At 31.4% G+C, this 20,390-nt stretch overlaps 2 protein-coding genes across 3 annotated transcripts; both read right to left on the bottom strand.

The window, feature by feature from the left end:
• Nucleotides 1-1,336: 1,336 nt before the first annotated feature.
• Nucleotides 1,337-7,678, bottom strand: LOC122288812 (monooxygenase 2). 2 transcript variants are annotated; one of them, XM_043095595.1, is made up of 7 exons: nucleotides 7,538-7,678; nucleotides 4,312-4,564; nucleotides 3,532-3,678; nucleotides 3,113-3,178; nucleotides 2,822-2,984; nucleotides 2,234-2,462; nucleotides 1,337-2,095 (listed from the first exon to the last, which is right to left on the bottom strand). In XM_043095595.1, exons 1-7 carry the CDS (start codon nucleotides 7,662-7,664, stop codon nucleotides 1,590-1,592), a joined length of 1,491 nt encoding a protein of 496 aa, XP_042951529.1. In that variant the 5' UTR covers nucleotides 7,665-7,678; the 3' UTR covers nucleotides 1,337-1,589. The 2 variants fall into 2 exon arrangements, with proteins under 2 accessions (XP_042951529.1, XP_042951531.1); XM_043095597.1 differs by lacking the exons at nucleotides 4,312-4,564; nucleotides 7,538-7,678 and having other exon boundaries at nucleotides 3,113-3,186; nucleotides 3,532-3,675.
• A 6,518-nt stretch (nucleotides 7,679-14,196) lies between these two features.
• Nucleotides 14,197-15,097, bottom strand: LOC122288933 (proline-rich receptor-like protein kinase PERK2). The gene has a single exon (XM_043095766.1). It carries the CDS (start codon nucleotides 14,913-14,915, stop codon nucleotides 14,406-14,408), a length of 510 nt encoding a protein of 169 aa, XP_042951700.1. The 5' UTR covers nucleotides 14,916-15,097; the 3' UTR covers nucleotides 14,197-14,405.
• Nucleotides 15,098-20,390: the final 5,293 nt, after the last annotated feature.

Below are 20,390 nucleotides of genomic sequence, written 5' to 3'. Positions count from 1 at the left end.
TTTTTAATTATTTAATACCAAGCTTGTAAAAAGATGCTGATAAAATGAATGAAAAATAACATTACTCTATACTAAACTGGTGTGTGACGTACCACGTAATTGGGATCTATCATATCCATAAAATAAGTTAAATCATCGATAATTTTTTTATGTATATTGATGTTAAATAAACTTCTTCTTCAGAACTTATATTTTATTTCAAAACTTTGGGAACAAACATCCCATTTACTTATACATCACAAAATCACTCAATTAAATATAAGCTTAGAAACTAAAGTCAAATTATGATATTGTTGAAGTTGATCAAATATTTGTAGGGTATTAAAGAAGAGAACTGATAGTTGCTGTTATGAGTGCGTAAGTATTTTTAAAAAGGGAAAAAAAAAATAAGATTTATATGAAAAAATTAATTTTTAATAGTAGATTCCACTCTTTTTTAAAACGATTGCATGATGTTTGCGAACTCTACGACTGTATGAAGTATTACTCATTAAAAAATCCGTGCATTTGAAACACTCGCACCACTTGTGTGAAAATTGATGTGATATATATTGTTATGTTTATCATATTAACGATAAAAAAATGAATTAACTTCTATTGTGTTAGTAATATTTACTATATGACTATCAGACATTCTCATCATCTTTATGGAAAATACTTGATCTACAAAGTGATTTCATAAAAGTAAGTTTGCATATTGAAGTTGTTTGATGTATTAGTCAGGTTGTAAAACAATCCCTCTTTTTCCCATTCCCCTTGCATGTCATCTTGAAGCTCCAAAGTTCGATAGACACCCAATTCTATTCTGGGTATATTGGAATGTTTGTTGGATTGCTAGGTGATAAAGTGACACTTGTTGTCATGGATTTGAAATTGAGCAATCTCCTTTAAAGTAAAAGCGAGTGCTATGATTTTAGGGAAGGATGTTAAGAGGAAACATACCTATCACACAGAATCATCTTATCAGTTATCAGATACTGTTAAGTTGTGATTGTCCATGGCAATGAGCTCTAGCTCAAATCGTACCGCCTCTCATTGGATGAACATGATGAAGGCGAGATGATGACGAAATGGAGGGTGAAGTTGTGTTCAAGAACCACATGTCTAAAAACAAAGTTAATGTTGTGCAGTCATCAGAATCAATTTTATTGTTGGCAGAATTGAGGGATTGAAGATTGGCAGCAGCCTCTTGGTGAGAGTACAGTCTACAGAGATAAATTTGGTCCGGAATTGGAGCTGATGGACTTTGATTCAAACAAGACAAGTTTTACATCACAAGCATCCATAGATCATTCATATTTGCAAGACATTCTTATATTTCATATGAACACAGTTGTAAATGTTGAATTCAGTTTATAAAAACATGATTTTGCAATGAAACCCAATTATTTTGTGTGCAGTTTATGTCTACTAAACTCAAGTTTTTTCGAAAGTATGTGTTCTATAACTCTATGGAAACTTGGAAGAGTCTCTTTACTAAGTTACAGAGCAGCAATAATTCGAAGTTCTAAATGGGAGAAGGTTTGGGCTTTCTAGTACTCTACTCCAAATCATGTCTTGCTGCACTGAAATATGAAATATTCTTCTTTCTATAGGGACTTGCACTCGAAATTGGTATGCTCCAACAATGGTCCAAGCCTAACAATCTTAGGGATGATAAGATTGTTCCTAAGAGAACACACAACCGGATTCTCCCACTGCAAGGCTGATCCCACAACATTTGCACGTATGGTTAGTGGAAAGACACGGGGCCATCTTTCAGTTCCATAAGATCTAAGAGCACCCTCTACAGATTCTGTTTCAGACTTGATTGCATTGGCAAGCTTCCTTGCCAGAACTACTGCATCTTCCAGAGCACAACAGGCTCCTTGCCCGAGATTCGGAGTCATTGGGTGCCACGCGTCTCCAACTAGAACCGCTCGGCCATCTGAAGCTGCAGGGCTGATGGCTGGCCATAGCCAACGGTCTACAAGTGGTGTTCTAATGACAGTGTCATCAGGTGTGAGATCTATAATTTTCATTAGGTCTGAAGGCCAGTTTTTGACTAGTTCTTTAGCTTGATTCTTCAGCACAAATGAGTCGCTAATTTTCGGACCTGCAATAAGATTTGTCCTGTATCATTAGAATGATGTGACAAAATAAAAAAGTTTTTTGCTTTCTGACAATTTGTTTTCACCTTATAAATTGTACAAGTGTCCAGAGAAGACTAATGCATAACAAATGCAAAACAGACCTGGTGATGGCCTGTTAAAGCAGATGAACCAGTATACTTTTGTACGAGAAACAGGAACATATCCAGCTCGCAATCCTCTACCATATATGTAATTGACTTTTGGTTCAAACGGCTGCCCTTCAGGATAAAATCCAAGGCCACGGAAAGTGCAATGGCCGACATACCTCGGTTCAGAGAATCCCATCCACTTGGCTACTGAAGACCGGATCCCATCACAGCCAATTAAGATCTGTTGGAAAGAGTTGAGTTATACATATTTCACAATTACATGCAACAGTGGGATATGTTAAAAGGCAAGTTACTTTAAGAGAACTAAGATCATAAAGCATTCTAGTCTTGAAAGGTTGATTTAATGACCATTTTCTAGTCCTAGCCCTTTGTTACAACTGGAGAATGTTTATACAACTGGGTCATTGGACGCAACATCTCTCTCTCTCTTAATTAAAGGGTTGCACTAGACTTATTGTTTTCTATCTCTACAGCTAGATTGAGAGGCAGTCGGAAGCGAAAACTATACAATCTGTATCAATAGATAAAACTAAGTTCTATATATAATTTAAATAGAAGATTGGAATCAGATCAACTTACCTTTGTAAATAGTCGAGTCCCATCCACAAGTTCCAAGATAATTTCACCATTTTCAGTTCTTTCAATATTGGCCAGCTTTGAAGAAAAATGTACTACACCTGGTGGCAACTGATTGGCGAGAGTCTCCAAAAGTATCCTCCTTTCCACAGCACGGACCTCCTGGCTGTGTCATCATGTAATTACTGCTACTGATTAATGGAGTGAAAAAGTTTTGCAACATGGGGCCAGGCAGGAAGAAAGTGCTTCTATAAGATTTAAAGTCGAGTCCTAGAACAAGAAGAATTACCATACCTTTCATCTTCATCTTTAAATCTGAAGGACCTCAACTCCCTCCCTTCTTCTGACTTTACCACCATCCTGCACAGCTGATACCATGAACAAATTCAGGGTAAAATTCATGAATTCTATTTCTTCTCCTGTTGCATAACATGTTGAAGTGTGCCTTGAAACATTTTCTTCTGAGAAAAGTTATTATAGTTCATGATTGATTAAGATATAACTTATACTTGAGTTTAAACTCTTCCAAGAAATCAAATGCTGAATTCGACCTGCGGATTTTATGCCTATATCTTTTATCTAGGACAACCACAAAATTATACACCCAATAATCGCATTCTTTACAGCAAAACTAAACTGCTGAAATCTAACAGAACCCATGTCATTCATTGACTCATTGATGAGTAAAATGGAGCTGGAAAATCAGCACTTACCCTTCAATTTCAAGAAACTGTCCCCTGAGATCATTGCCTATTCCTATTGCATCCAACACACGCCAGCCATTCTTGAAAAGAGTAAGTGAAGTTCCACCAGTCCGAAGTGACTCTGCCTGCTCAAGCACCAATGAACGAAGTCCGAGCCTGATGTTTCAAAAGTACAGGGAATTACAATGCATTGGATCAGTTAAAGAAGCAAAGAACAGGTGAATAACTTCGACAAATTTTAGATCTTATTCTTTAGAGCAGAAATCAAAGCCAAAACAAAAAATAGCAATATTATACACCACACCACCATCTCACTTGCATCTCATTATATATGATATGGTGTATTTATCACTATTTGATGATAAAGAAGCATGCAATAAATAATCATTCAATGGTGGTAAATGTGCCACATCTTATTTAGTGACATGCAAGTGAATGATAGGATAGTGTATATAATTTTCCAACAAAAAAAGAAGCTCGCCTTATCATTGCCTAATTATTCAAATTATGTAGGCAAATAAATGCCATACATTCAGAACCAAAGGCGTAAGAAAGATTAGAATAATTTCATTGCTTTTATCTTCCCATTTTCTCGAAAATAAACTGAACACGAACCCAATTACTTTCCTAAGAATGGTATCATATCCATTAGAAAGGATTCCTCACAAGCCCTTTACGGGGATACTTGGGGTTAGTTTAGAACAGTGGGTACCAGAGAAACAAAACAGCAAAAACACGGGGGGGATGAATAAGTAACTATGCTAACATTGGGATTCAAGAAATTTCAACCTGTGAAGAGACAACGCAGTGGCAAGCCCACCAATCCCAGCGCCTACGATGACAATTTCCTCCTTTTGAGCTTCGGCTTGAGCTTTGATGAATGATGCACTAGTGGGTTTAGCTCTGATTCTGGATTGGAACTGAGGCCGCCCATGGGAGAGTGGTTTAGCGTGAGGCTGGTGTGAATATGGGTGTGAGCGAGGAGTGTTCAGAAACAGAAGATGGCAAGAAATCGTGGCCATTGATGCTCCAGAAAATGCCTCTGCAAAGTTTGAGATAGTAAGAGAGGGTGTGAAAGAGAGGAAGATGGTTTAATCAGCAAAGAAATGAGTGGTGGAGACGAAGTCAGAGACAGGTTTAACTGTCGTTTGATCAGATTTTTCCCGGCAAAGATTTCCTAAGCCCCTTTCAGTCATGACTGAGAGTTTCGATATTTGCAGTTGTAATTATATAAGTATTGTACAGTTATTTTAAAAAAAATAAATTAATATGAGATTTATATGAAAAAAAATTAATTTTTTAATCGTGAACCATATTCTTTTTCAAAATAATTACGTGACGTTCGTAATTTTACGATTGTATGTAATATTGCTCTTATCTAAAATATGATTAGTTGTCTTTTACTCCAAAATAAGAGATTAAGGACTGTTTGGATAACGTAAGTATTTTATTTTATTTTCTTATTATAATTTTTTTTTTAATTTTTATATAAAATATAATAAAAATTTAATTTTTTTAAATTTTAAAATAATAATATCCATTTAATTTTCGTTTCAACTTCCTACCTAAACGACACATAATAGAAAATAATATACGCATAACATTTTTTTTACAAATATGAATATTTTAAAAGAGGGATATTTTAATAAAAGAATTTAAAAAATAATATCATTTTAAAAATAATATTTTAACAATAAAAATAGTTACACATATATATTAGTCAAATAGTAAAATAGTTAGTTTTGACACGAATGAATCTTTATATTTTATTTTAATTTTAATTTTTTGATATTAAATTTAATTAAATTAATTATTTCGTCTCCGTTATTTTTTCATCCACACCCATTAACATATAAAATAATAATATTTCCACTGAACTCCAGCTTTTAACTTGAATTAGAATGTATTTATTGGGTAAGGAAAAAAATGCCATCAACCATCCATCTGACTATGTTAGTTTATTTATTACCACCATCCTCTAATCCTTCCTCAAAAGGTTATGAAATTCTAATAGAGGTAAGGATCCAAGATATGTTTCTGTCCAACAGGAAGAGAGAAAACATGAAATTTGTCTATAATGGCATTTAATGTGTTAAAAAAAACTCACACAAAGCAATGCCATAGAGCACAACTTCATAATGGCATTTAATCCGTTACTCTAGACCCTAACATTTAAATATAGATTTTAATAAATTTTGACTCAAATTAAAATGAGTCGAGACACAAAGAAAACCATGCACTTGACTTAATATAACGTCAACTTCTTTTATTTTTAAAAAATATTATTCTTCCTATTGATGGCTCTCGTTGGAACCTATCGTTGGAATTTTTACTTTTTTTATTATTATTTTTACTTAATAATTAAGTAAATATTTTTTTAATAATATTATAAATTTTTAAAAAATATTTAAAAATATTAAAAAATACCTAAATAAAAATATTAAAAAAAATCTAAAAGTAACTAGCGGCCTCTAGCAAATCTCCAAGTAGTGGCTGTAGAGCCACCTTTATTTTTTTTAAGAAATTCGCCAGAGTTGTCTTGTCTCCAAGAGCTTCTTGTCCCATCTTGTTCAGTCCCAACCAATTGTCTTGTTAAGCAATTTTCTTAGACCCTACGTCCCGTTTCAATGGTTCTATTTTTGGCCTGTGCATTTGAGCTTCCTCAACTGCCGGTAAATCACTCTATCCTTCTTTTGACCTCTAGTTTCCCAGCCCCTGTGTTCGTTTCAATGGTTAGTGTTTTTTTTTTTTTTTTCAACCACTTCCGTCCTCTGGTTAGGTATAGCACCTATTGAGGCTGCATACTCTTTTTGTCCTTCATGCTTATGCTAGTCTTTCATCATTGAATCAAGGTGCTTTGAACCATGATTGGACCATAAAAATAGGTTTTATGAACAATGCATGCATTGCAAGCTCATTGATTATAATGTATTAAAAAAGTGGGAGTTTGGTTGATGCTAATCGTGTGTTCGAAGAGATTCAAGAGTGAAATGTGGTTTGTTGGACAGCGGTGATTGCTGCTTGCCAATAAGATGATTGTGCAAACCAAGCCATTGAGTTGTTTGAGGAAATGCTTGAGAAGGCGATTGAACCTGATTACATTTCGTTTGTATCTGTTCTATCAACTTGTAGAAGCCATGCTCATCATGTCAAAGAAGGATTTGTTTGCTTTTCCCTAAAGCAAGTGTCATAATATATACTGATATGCCAAAACATGGGTGAAGGTTTATAACACTGCTTGCAAGTATTGATTGGGAACTAAAACATAAGTGAAGGTTTATACTAATGAGAGTAATACTACTTATCATTTCAATTCTTATCATCCTCTCATCCTCTCATCATCTCATAATATAACATTAGATGATTGGAGATTATTTATTATATTTCATTTATAAACTTATTATCTGATAGCGTATTATGAGATGATGAGAAAATAGATTATGAATAGATTTTTTCTATACGAAAACATGGGTAAAGGTTTATAGGTGAATGTTTATACCACTAAAGCATAATATTGAAAGATATGCCAAATATTGATCCTAATCGCAAGTTGCAAGGTTTATACCATTATCCTTCTCCCTCCCCCTTCCCCCCTCTCTTGCAAATCTAAAATTTTGAATGACATCCCAACTTAATAATTCTACAAATATCTTTCTCTTTGCCTCTGCTTGTCTATCGATTTAAAAGTTCATCATTCACAAAGTACAAGATTTACAAACTCCATACGAAGCTAAACATTCAGGCTACTCAATGAGCATATGTTGACTCCTCTCACATTCACAAACCAACAAAATATAGGGAAACAACTCATGTTTCAAATATTACACAACAAAGTGAGCAAAAGATAAATCCAAGTCATAAGATAAAACTCACAAATCCAGGCACGTACAAAATCCCTCCAAAAATCTATACTTACTCTGGCATCTAACCAATCAATTGAGCTCTCCTAATCTCTACTTCACGAAAGTTAGTTCAAATTGAATGTGAAAACTGAGAGGTGGAAAGAGAGAGATACCTAGCGTTCCACACATTGTCAGGGAGGGCTGTCGGCGAGGGGTCTTTATGCTTCTCACTTGCAACATGCGGGTTTGGGAATGGAAAATGAGAACTGAGGAGAGAGAGAGCCAGAGGGTGGGCAGCATGACTTTTGAGAAAAAAAAAAGAAAAAAAAGGCTGATGTGGCATAATTGTGGGATATATCCGTTTGTATCCCTATCAACTCTCTTTCTCATTATATATATATATATATATATATATGGAAAATTGTACTCATCATCCCTACATCACACATCATACATGATATTTTTCCTTATAAAATATGTGGTGTATGGATGATGAGTAAAAATAATATATATATATATATATATATTTCAAATGATGCTACTTCATAACATATATTTAGGGGTTGTTTGGTTAGATGAGATGTCAAAATTTCTTATAATTTTCTTCTTAAACATCACTCAAAACATAAAACACTTTTCAATTTCAAATTTTTAACTATTTTATTTAATTATTACAATTTTTCGAACTTCCAAATAAAATACAAAAAGTAATACAACTCTTTCAACTTTTAAAACAAAAATTATATTCGAACAATTTTTTAATTTTATAATATTTTTATTTAATTTTTTCTTTCTCATTTCGTAAAACCTAATAAAATATTTTAACTCAAACTATTTCATTATTATTCACAAAATTCTCATCTCATCTCATTACGTGTCCAAATATTTGGGTAATGGATTGACATATCAAGTTGTTGGCGGTTGGGCAATTCATTATGACATGGAAAGAGAGAAATTAATGGCTCAATTATCTGGAAAATCCAATACTGTATTATGCGAGTCTTTCTCATCAGTTAGCATAAAAAATGGAAAGTTCACACACCAGCTTGTAGATAGCATTACTGATTTAAGTAAGATCAATTCAACTAAAATTGGAGCTATATTTAAATTTACTTAACATGTTTCATATTTCCAACTTGGAATTGGACACAAACCGAATCCCCAACCAAAAGGAGAGGGGAAATTAAAGATCTAACAGCTGCAATATTGCCTCATGCCCAATATCATATATATAGTTTTTTGGCAGTGTTTATTATATGATCTACTTTATGTAAGTATTCATCTCGATAACCCAAGATGCATAGAAATATTTAAGTCTATGATCATGCATGGATAAAGATAAAGATAAAGTTAATAAAGAACAACATCCTTTATTTAGCTTCTTTTTAAAAGAGATCCAATGCTTTTGGGGTGAACCTTTTCGGAGATAACATCTTTTCTCAATTATATATAAGAGAATGTTATCCTTTGCACAGAATGCATTCATGCACCTTTTCTTCTTTGCCTCTTTCGCAAGTGGGTAGCTATCATTGGAGACGATATTCAAGGGGTGGCAAATTGTCTTAATGGATTATGTTCATGTCGTATCAAGTTATTTACATTATACTATACAGGCCAATCCAAATATAACCTATTATACCTAAGGGTTAGACTTCCAAATCCTAAAACAAGCCATTAAACTAAAGGGTTGACACGACAGTATCTATTTTCACGTTGTTAATTCCTTAAAATTTGGTCGATCTGACCTACCCTGTTTCATGTAAATGGGTTGAACTGATTTGAATAACCAATTTGACATGATTAACATAATTTCATATAAAAGTTAAAATCACAATATCTCAAAAAAATATAGAAAAAAACTAACTAATAATTAAAAATATCAATATTTTTCAGATTAATTTGAAATATAATAAAATCAATATTACAATTCAAATAATAAAAACACAAATCCAAATTAAAATCCAATACTACATTTAGGGTTAGGGTATTTTACTTTTTAGGTTTTAAAGAGGATATAAATGTAATTTTTAGTAACAATCTTAATAAGTCACTAACGGGTTAAACAGGTTGACCCATTAGTGATCAATTTATAAATCGTGTCTTAACAAATCAACCTGTTTTAATCTGAACGTGTTGATATCAAATACCATCCTACTAATTTTGTATCATATTTGTGTTGGATTGACAGCTTGTGCCACATATTGCGCAATATGTGGCATGCCACCCCTAAATAATTGCATGCCAAGATAATTAAATGGGACCACGAACAATGGGAAAATCTCATTCTATCTAGAACTACTCTTGTTCGTTAAAGCAAGCATGGATAAACAATTGGGAAAAGAAAAAAGTTTTAAATACAAAGAGATCTCATAGAAATAAATTCATAAATTGGCGTGATTTGATGTGATATATTAGTTTGTAAAATTATTTTATTGTAAAACAGATCTAAAGTATCATATAAAATCATGTTAGTTTATGAATTTACTTTATTTGTAACTAAATATAGTACTTCTTGTACAAATAATATTGTCATTTTCCATCCTATTTTTAAAGAAAATGTACGGATGTAATCTATTAGTTGAACTAATATTTACTGGTACTCTTAAACATGTATTTATAGTTGTAGATGCAAGATTTTGGCTAAGACTTGGTGACTTAATTGATAAGTTTGGATATGACTAGCTGACTAAAATGATAAAGTTTATCCTATCATTGTGTTTGTAATTTTGGATGAATATAAAATAATTATTGACTTTATCAAGAACAATATTGAATTTATCTAGAAGTCTTAGAGGTTGTTTAGATAAGTCATTTATGTGAAATTCGAGTCTATAAGGATCTGCATTTATCCATAACAGAAACCGAACAGAAATTAGTTACTGCAGAAAAGAGTTATCGAGAAATGTCAACAATCTGTCAGGAGACGTCTTCGCAACATATTCTATCCGTCAACAGAATTCTACTGAAACTGGAACTCTTTCCAGATTGTTTATTTAATAGATTATATTGGTTAGGATCTATAGATATTCAAATCTATATATTTTCTAGAGTAATTTGTAGTGCATATTTTTGTGAGAAAACTTCTTGAAAAATTTTCATATTTTTATCTCTCATTGAATGTGATCGTGCTCCAAATTTGGAGGATCATTGATTAGATTTCAGCTACTGGGATTTTAGGAGAAAAGAAAATATTTGAAAATCGCCAGAAGTTTTGGCTACTATTGTAGTAAAAGACAAACAGGTCGTTTGTCTAGTCAAGTAAGAGAGTCAATTGATAAAGATTTTGTAAATAAGAAAATACTTTTAATTTGATTTTAAAATAATAAAATTATTTTTTTGAATTTGGCTGCTGATGAGTGTGCGAAAGTGCACTCTAAATACTCTATTATTGGACTAAAATGTTAAAATGTGAATAGAAATCATAGAAATTAATATGTATTCTTAAATTGAATTTCTATTTATGTTGGGATACTCCTAAGCAGTTTTTTATGTCTAATTTCAGAGTTTATAAAAGAGCAAGTCAAGCCCAGTCAAATTCAAAGGAGGAAATTCATGGGTTTGAGAGCAATTTGGAAGAAAAAAAAAAAAAATAAGACCACAAGAAGTCCAAGTCCAAAATTCGATAGGAGACAGTCTGAATATATTTTAGTCTTTTGATTGTATCTTTTTACTCACATATTGGATCGGTGCGGTTCTTAATGTATTAGAAAGCTATCTTAAAGGACTATAACTTTGTCTCTAATAAGGATTTTCAAATTCGAACTCCTAAAGGGGGTACGTGACTGCCAAGATAAGTCCTAAAATTTAGACAATTTTTTTATGTGGAAATCAAGAGGACATTAGGGTTTTTTTCTTACCCTATATAAGCATATCATTAGTACGAAATGGAGGAGGGAGGAGGCAAAAGAGGCAGATCTAAAGAGATGAGAAAATCACTTCCATGGCCATTGTTTGCTTCAGTTTTCTCTGAAAATTTTTGTTGTCCAGTATATTTATGGGTAACTAAATTCTCAAGTAGGGTTAGGGATGAACTTGCACATTAGATGGTATTTCTAATTTATTCTTAATTCATGTATTTGATTTTTAATTGTTAAAACTCTTTTGTTTTATCATTTTCAATTTATCATTGATGTTTTCTTCTCCGAATAATCATAGAATTTATTTTGTTTATGGATTGAGTCATGCTTTTTCTATTGAATGGATTAGTTCTTTGATTATGTTTGGATCAATTATTTATCTATATTGATTTAGTTTTTTGCTGCAATATCGCTCCCTGAGTATATTGTCGTCATTGGATTTTCTCAATAGGGGTAGTAATTTACGTTTTTTAAAAGTGGTGAATGATTTTTCAAAGAGTTAAATTTGATTTAATCTTGGTTTATAAATCTATACCTTCCGATTGAGAATTTCATAAATTGAGTTCCTAATTGAGTTATCCAATGAATTAAGAATAATTAAAATACTGGATTTATGCAAGAGAATTCTGACGCTCTATTGTTCGTCAAATTTGAGCACTTTTTTCGTTAATCACTTTGTTTCACTTTAATTTACATTTAAAATTAATATTTGTTCCCAATTACTTATTTAATATTTTTTTTAGTTTCTTTGCTTCTCTTGTTATTCTTTTAATTTGTCTCCATGTGGAATCGACACTCCAAAATTGTGCTACAACTACCAAATTATTCTTTGGGCCTAATTAGCTGTCTTGTAGAGTTTTACCTTTAAAGAGTTCTTCAAAGAGTTTTCCTTCGTAAACAATCGTTGTGTTATACAAGTTTGTTTATTTACTTTAAATATTTGATGTATTAAATAATCACAAAATTGAAATCTAACCAATTCGTTCAAGTAAATTAATAGACAATTTCGTGCATATAAAGGGATAATTAGGTAATTTCAATAGTTGTTTCATGAGAAGATTTGTCACCTATTATAATCCATGAAGAACAGGAATCTTATACGTGTATTATGTGTGTACGTGCGAGAGAGTGAGAGAGAGAGAGAGATAAAAAAAAATTAAAAATTCCACTTATCATTTTTAACACCACACACCAACATATGATTTATCATTTATGTCTTTCTATTTAAACATACATATTTACACATCAATATATGTGTATTTAATTAAATAGAATGATAAAAATGATTAATCACATATTGATATATAGTATGTAGATGATAAGTAACATTTCTCATAAAAAAAAAATAAAGGATGATTAAATATAATTGTCTCACCGATGGAATTGGTGGTCTAATTTTAAAAGAGATAGCTAGACATAATATATGAGTCTTACACCATTTAGTCATGTCTCGTATAGTATTTTTAGTCTGTGTACGTACGTACGTACGTGGACCATTATGTGTGTATTTTTTTTTTACTACTGCGTTTGACCATCCAATTTGATCAAACAATTAGAAATGATATTATAAGTTGATTATAAAGAAATTACAAATTGTAATTAGGGAATGTTGCAAACCTCAGAGAGAGAGAGAGAGAGAGAGAGAGAGAATAGTAGCATATTGCTCATGATGTTGTCTCACATTAATGGCGTGGAGGGTTTACCTATATACGCATTACCAAGAAGGATGGGAATTTGTGGGTACTGTATTGGTTCGATCATTATGTCTCTCAAATCCAGTGGCATGCAGCTTGAGAATGGTTCTTGCACAGATGTTAGCAACTCTCTCTCTCTCTCTCTCTCTCTCTCTCTCTCTCTCTCTCTCTCTCTCTCTCTCTCTCTCTCTCTCTCATACATGTTTGTGGGGCTAATAAAACCATGCATGTGAGTACATCACTTTCCTAGATAGACATCATCATCATGCATGTTCATGATTTGTCGCGAGCTAGCGCTAGCTAGCCGCCCCACAAACTTCCTCATGCTGCCACCACAAAAAAATGAAAATGCCATTTCTTCTTTTAATCTTCATGGCACTGATCATCAATATTAGATACCAAAGGAAAGGAAACCTTCCCATCTCCAAAAGGCAAAAGCTAATTTCTTTCTTTCAAATATTATAATTAGTTATATATAATATCTTCAGTACGTACATGAGCTAGCATGCACACCTAACTTTTTACACCATTTATTCCAATTCATCAAATGTCCATCTACCACGGCCCCTAACTACCTTTCTAGCTGTTAAGGGAAGAAATTATATATAGTTTGAATTAATGTTTTATTTATTTATTTATTTATCCTTATCATGTATATTTTGTACAAACATTTGCAGCAATTAATTAATTTCCAAAAAAATAAAAACATGTTTAAGATCATAGTATATATATAATTGGAGCTTAAAGTACCTTAATTAATTATTCAGATCAAAAGCCTAAAGCGAGTTGGTTCCCTTTTCATACCAAGAGAAATGGTAATTAAAGACGTGTCTTTAATTTAGCCCTTTAATCATCTCTCAATGTGCATCAAATTATAATTATTAAAAAATTGCTTGTTATTTTTTTATCCAATCATTATTTGATACCATAACAATAATTATAAAGACTTGCTAATATATATAAAATATATATATTTTAGCTACCTTATATTTGAACACTATTAATTAGCTTTGTTTTGGGGCTTAAAATCTAGCACTTAGAAAGTTACCAATTAAACAAATAGGAATCTAGCGCTTAGGTTTTGTTTGCTTTCACAACTATTCTCATCTTATCTCATTTAAGTATTACAATTTTCTCAAATTCTTACATAAAATAAAATAAATAATTTAACTTTTTTAAATCATAAAACAAAAATAATATTATAAAAATATATTCTGACAATATTTTATTAAATTTTTAATTAACTTTTATCTCATATGCAAAACAAACGAGACCTTATTCTGATAAGTACAAATACTAAGATAATATGAGATATATCTCCAAATCCAACTCCTCCCTTCACAAAATCACAAATGGAACAGCTACCAAGTATCAATATTCATGAGAAAAAACACACAGAAAAGGGGAACAAAAAAATAAAAATAAAAAGAATACACAATCTACAAACAATGATTCTAAACGTACAATAATGAGCCAGAACATGCATGTCATCAAACAAGGAGTGCAAACCCTCCAAACAATGCTACCAACAAGGCCATGCTGCTTCCATGAACAAAAGCAGCACTGCCGTCGGAGGGTGAGGCCGGAGCGTTTCCTGCTGGCGCAGTGGGTGAAGATGGGCTTCCTGGTGCCGGTGATGAGGAGGAAGAAGGAGATGCAGGCATTGATGATGGTGCTTCAGGCGAAGGGGGTGAAGATGGGCTTACTGATGGAGAGTTCTGCTCCGCAGGCGGGGGTGATGAAACTGGAGGGGAAGCCTGCGGGGAAGGCATTGAAGGAGTACTTGGTGCTGGGGCGCCTGTGGGCGAGGTTGGAGGAGGAGTTGCAGCACTTGGTGGCGGGGTGGCCATGGTTGTTGGTGGGGGAGTAGTCATGGTGGTTGGGGGCTGGGAGATGGAGCCCGTGGGCGCAGGAGATGGAGCTAATTGAGCATTAATGGAGGATGCTATGAGGGTGAGTGACAATATGGTTAGCAAGAGCGCGAAACGCGGGAGAGCCATGGCTCTAGCTGGCTAGCAATGTGTCTGTGTGCGAATTGAGTGACCAAGAGAGGAAAATAGGGTTATAATGAAGAAAGAAATGGGTGAGAGGAGGAGGTAGAGGAGAGAGATGTTATTATGAGGAATAGGGGGAGAGTGATGTGAGGTTGATATAGAGACAGATAAGAGATGTTTTGGAGAATATTATCTTTGTATCTAATTTACAGATCAGTGGATGGAGATTCCACGCAACCCATGCAGTGATTGACACATATAAAGGCATGCTGCTGGTGGAGCTCTTTTGAGCCTTTGTGTTTTTTTAGGTAGATATTAGAAAGAAGAGCAGCACGAGACGTCTCGACAAGAGCAAAAAGCACAGAGGTAAGTTTATTTTTTTGTATTTTTCTTCATTCATTATTTTTATATTTTAAAATCTTTTAAAAAAAAATTTATAACATCATTAAAAAATAATCTCTTAATTATTAAAAAAAATTAAAACAAAAAATTATCGGGACCGAACTTACGGGAGCAATATCATTTCTGTTAGAAAGAAACGGAGCAAAAAATTAAAGGTAAAAATACACAAATTAAACGTGGCCGGCGTGCATGCAACATAATAAAAGTGGACACCACTCGGCCACTGCCTAATCAATCAGTACTTCTTGAAAGATAACAAACATAATCCCATGCCCCCATTTCATGTCTCCCCCATATATATATCACTAATCACTTGTACTTATCCTATTAAAACCAAAAACGGTATATAACATGATCTTTAATATTATTTGCGGCAAGGAGATCCCAACGATTTTTTGTGGCGGGTTTTGTGTATTTGCATGATCATTTTGATGATCATTGAAAATGTATTAAATGCATTAGTAGATAAACTATTGTCCAAACCGTTTAGAGTATTTGTGACACTATGGGTATCGACAGAAATAAAGTTATGTATTTTGTGATAATGAATGCTTTTGAGACGGGATACATGTGCTGGAAATGAGAAGTTATTTGTGGCGCTATTAAGTTTTTGCAATACTAAAATCTGGTTGCAAATAGGGTTTTTTTCTTATCGTTGGAATGTCTTTTCCATTGCTCATGTCCTCCTCAATTCAGTGGTGACAAATTACGCCGCAGATGGCTACATTTTTGCGTCGGTATTTCATTTTGACATGAAAATTTATTGAGACGTAGTGACATTGTCCTTCTTGCATCAATGAGAAAGCAACGCTAATATATAATTGCGACGTTGAAAATATTAATCTAGATTGAATTAAAATATATTATTTTAAATGAAATGGGTTATATAATATTTATTAAATATTTAAATGTTTAATAAATACGGACGCAATATGCCTCAATCATTCCTCATCAAAGAATATAAACGAAAGAGACAAAGCAAGCGAGCTAGGAAGGCTGCGGCATGCCTAGGTAATTAGCGAAGGCAAGAAGTTGGTGATCCATGTTGATCTTGTTCCATTACCTTAATCTAATTGAAAATCTCTTGTAAAGTTCAAACATCATGGCTAACCTTAAACTTGCACATGCGTGCACACAAGTGGTCTGTCCAACCGAACCTGAGATCACGTACCGCTGCTGACTTTCCCGAGAATCGATCACAATGATTAAGATCGAACAACATATCTTATATAAAATAAAATAAAAATAAAAAAATAAAATAAAAAATAAAAAATAGAAAAAAATAAAAATTTATAATTATTTTACGAATAATGATAGTCTTACTATTCTATTATCATTTTTTTATTATTTTTTTAATTTTTTTTATCTTTTTATTTAATGGTTAAGGAAACGATTATTAGTAAAATTGTATATATATATTTTTTAATTTTTTCTTAATAATTATGTATGTTAAAAAAATACTTAAAAAGAAAATATAATAAAAAAAAACAAAACTTCAAATACACTATAGAAGAGTAGATGGGTGATAAGAAAATAGTAAGTATATCATTATTTAATTATTTAATTGGGTTGCCGTCTTGAAGTTTTATATATACCTTCAAGAAGCATGCATGGGCCGGTTTGCATTTTCTGCCGAGCAGATCAAAGGCTAGCTAGCAAAAGATCAGTAAAATTCTTCTCGATGATTCTCTTCTCATTAATAATTAAGCAATCTTGGCCTTTGCAAATCAATCTATGTTTTTATAAATCATTTACAAACTTATTACACACACATGACATATATATGTGTGTGTGGAGGAGAAATTAAGGGTAGATTTAGGACATGGGATGAGACACAATTTTCATAATCTCATTTTATCTTATTTCATTTTTTTTTTTTCAAACATAATTCAAATACAAATTTTTTAAAATACTAATAATTACAACTTTATCAAAATTTTAAATAAAAAATAAAAAATAATTCTATTTCAAATTTTCAAATAAAAATAATATTATAAAACTATATTTATTTTTACAATCTTTTAACTTTATAATATTTTTTATTTAACTTTTTCTCTCTCCTTTTTTAAAATTCAAAAAATATTTAATTCAAACTATCTCTTTATTATTAATAAATTATTTTATTACTATTTACATAATTTTCATCTCATCTTACTCTTCAAATCAGTCCAATTGATTTTTGTCACCTATCTCTCAATGGAACAAAAATAAATAAATGCAGGACCAAGACCTTACCATTCAGACAAAAGAGTATGCAGTATTCTATCTAACAGCTCAGTGGACCCTTATTGTGTGGGGTTTGTTCAAATTCATAAAGAAGGATAGTTTTAAGTCTTTTGGAGTTGCTTGGATTATTGGGATATGCTGTATATTGCTTGTTTCAGTTTTTTACATTCTAAAAAATGAAGAGAGAGAGAGAGAGAGAGAGAGAGAGAGAGAGAGAGAGAGAGAGAGGTCTTTTTAACTCTTACGTACGAAAGATCTTTCGTTTCAAGAACTCATGGTGGAGAATGAAGGTTGTCCATTAATTTTGGAGTTTTCGGTAAGGATAAAATTCTTTGTTGCTATTGCATTGCATTTAATACATAGGACGTCGATTTTGACAACTGTACATCGTGCTCGCAGTCACAGCCTCACATGTCCCAGAATTATTGCGTTACATTATTTTAATAGGAGCAATTAATGATATCTCGTAACAGCTTGGCAGAAAATAACATATTGTTGGTTTGCTAAAAGTGATGCCTACATATACGTGTGTATATATATATATAGAAATGATAGACATCATCTTACGTCATATATTTTATATATTTAAATATTATTTTTTATTTTTTATTTCATTTTATTTTTATTAAACTAATTAAATTATTTTATTTATTATTTATACACTACATATTTATTATAAAAAAATAAAAATAAATTAAAATAAATGTGATGTGTGAAGTATAAGAATGATAAGAAAATTTTTACATATATATGCTAGTGAGTACATAATAATATAATAAAATTAACATTCAAACGTTACTAACAATATATATCTATATGAAAAAATTTATTCATTATCTATTTTCTTATTATTTTATAATATAACATCAATTAATCATAAATTCACTAATAAAATATAATAAATAATTTTTAATCATCTAATATCATATCATATCACATAATATGCATTATTTTACTTACATACATATATATATATATATATATATATATAGAGGCAGAGCTCAAAGAATAATTATCGCATTTGTTGGCACGTACATAGCTTTCTCGAGGGGGGTCATGTCTTCAATTCGGAAAACAATAGAGAGAAAAAAGGAAAAGATTCTCGTTCGAGGGGATTCAAAGCAAGTGTTAATGACAATAATAAAAGCAAAACAGCCTAGCTACAGACTGGACAGTACATTTCATCATTGACATGCACCAATTGTTAAGTTGCTTTGACAAATAGCTAGTAAAAAAATTTCATCGATATCAAAATCGATATACTAATAATATTGTGCAATGGACGGCCTCCAACAACATGTATGAAAGCATATCTATCGTCAACGTACCATAATGCTTATTAGACTTCCATAATACATGGGAAGGGTCTTTTGTAATTAGCTTTTAGTATCTGGAGGCTTGTAATTTGTAATAGAACAAAATAACTCTTGTACGTAACAGCTTGTAAGTGCTTGGTGTTCAAATATTCTTAATGGTTATGGTAAATTAATATTTATATCCTTTTCATCTTTTTACAAAGTGATACATGTGGTTTAAAATATTTCAATTTAGGGCCCATTTAAATATTTAAAATATTTTATTATATCTATGAATAGTATTTTGTTTAGGTGTTTGGAAAAGTTTAAATATTATATGAAAAAGTTAAATATTTAAAATTAAAAAATATTTTATGATTGAGTAATATTTAAAAAGGAAATATCTTAAGAGTGTAATTGGTTTGGTCAAATCGGTCAATAGGGGGATTTTTGGATTGAACTGAAAATTTCAATCTATCCTTCGTCTGTACTAAGACCTAACCGATTATCCCTATTAGACCAAACCAGACCATTAGTTATTGGTCCAGTTAGCCGATTCAATTCGGGCCAATGTAAAATGAGTCAATCTTACAAAAAGCTCAAAATCACTTCTAATATATATTTTCAATCCAACTATACAAAAAGTCTTTACACATTTAAATATCAACTATTTAAGTTTATTTGCACATTTTGTACTTGAAAATAGTCTAAAAAAAGTTAGAAAATTTATCAAAATTATTCATATCAATCCATGAGAATTAAGAATCATCAAAATAAAGTTAAAAATAAAAAATAGAGAAATTGAGATTATGTAAATAACTCATTAAAAAATAATTAATTATAATTATATTTATGAAAATAATAGTCACTAACTTAGTATTTAATAGTAAATGAATTATGATATTTAATGCATATTAAAATATTAACATTTTATGTGTGATTAATGAATATTAAATAATATGTTCAGTGGTGATAAGTGATATAAAAATCATATAATTAACTTATACAACTACTATATAAAATAATATATATATTTTTTAAAAAACTATATATACACTTCAGTTGGTCCAGTAAAAAGAAATGCACCCCTGGACCAGACCAGAAACTAAAATTCTAAAATTATATAGACCAACTCAATTGTTTTGACATTCTAAAAAACAACCCTACATCTAAGAATGTCAGAACAATTGTGTTGCCAAACAAACTCTTAAAGCCTGTTAGGGGTTGCGGCATGAGTCTTAAAAAGTACTTAAATAATCTTAAAAACTCTTTAATAGAAAAAATAGATTATTAGGGTGTTACATACTAAAATATTTTTAATCTCAAATAAGTTCAAAAGTACGTTTAAAATTATTTTTTCAAATAATGTGGAACGTAATTTGAATTCCAAAAAGTCTGTTAATGGACAAAAATACTCATATAATTTTTAAATTATTACAACTTTCAAACTTTTAAAGATATGTCATAATATTTAAAAATTCAAATAATTGTAATTTCTACATTAGAAATCACTTTTTTAATTGATTTTCAAACAAACGTAACATATTTGAAAGCATTT

This window comes from Carya illinoinensis, chromosome 12 (genome assembly GCF_018687715.1).
Source record: "Carya illinoinensis cultivar Pawnee chromosome 12, C.illinoinensisPawnee_v1, whole genome shotgun sequence".
In the NCBI taxonomy this organism is placed as follows: Eukaryota; Viridiplantae; Streptophyta; class Magnoliopsida; order Fagales; family Juglandaceae; genus Carya; species Carya illinoinensis.
Note: the sequence above shows the minus strand (reverse complement) of the source record. Positions and strands in the feature narration are given on the sequence as shown.

Coding starts and splice junctions, on each gene's coding strand:
- LOC122288812 (XM_043095595.1), bottom strand. CDS start 7,664: ATGCTGCCCACCCTCTGGCTCTCTCTCTCCTCAGTTCTCATTTTCCAT. Junction 4,565..7,537: donor GACAATGTGTGGAACGCTAG/GTATCTCTCTCT, acceptor CAAACTTTGCAG/AGGCATTTTCTGGAGCATCA. Junction 2,985..3,112: donor TTTAAAGATGAAGATGAAAG/GTATGGTAATTC, acceptor ATGATGACACAG/CCAGGAGGTCCGTGCTGTGG.
- LOC122288933 (XM_043095766.1), bottom strand. CDS start 14,915: ATGGCTCTCCCGCGTTTCGCGCTCTTGCTAACCATATTGTCACTCACC.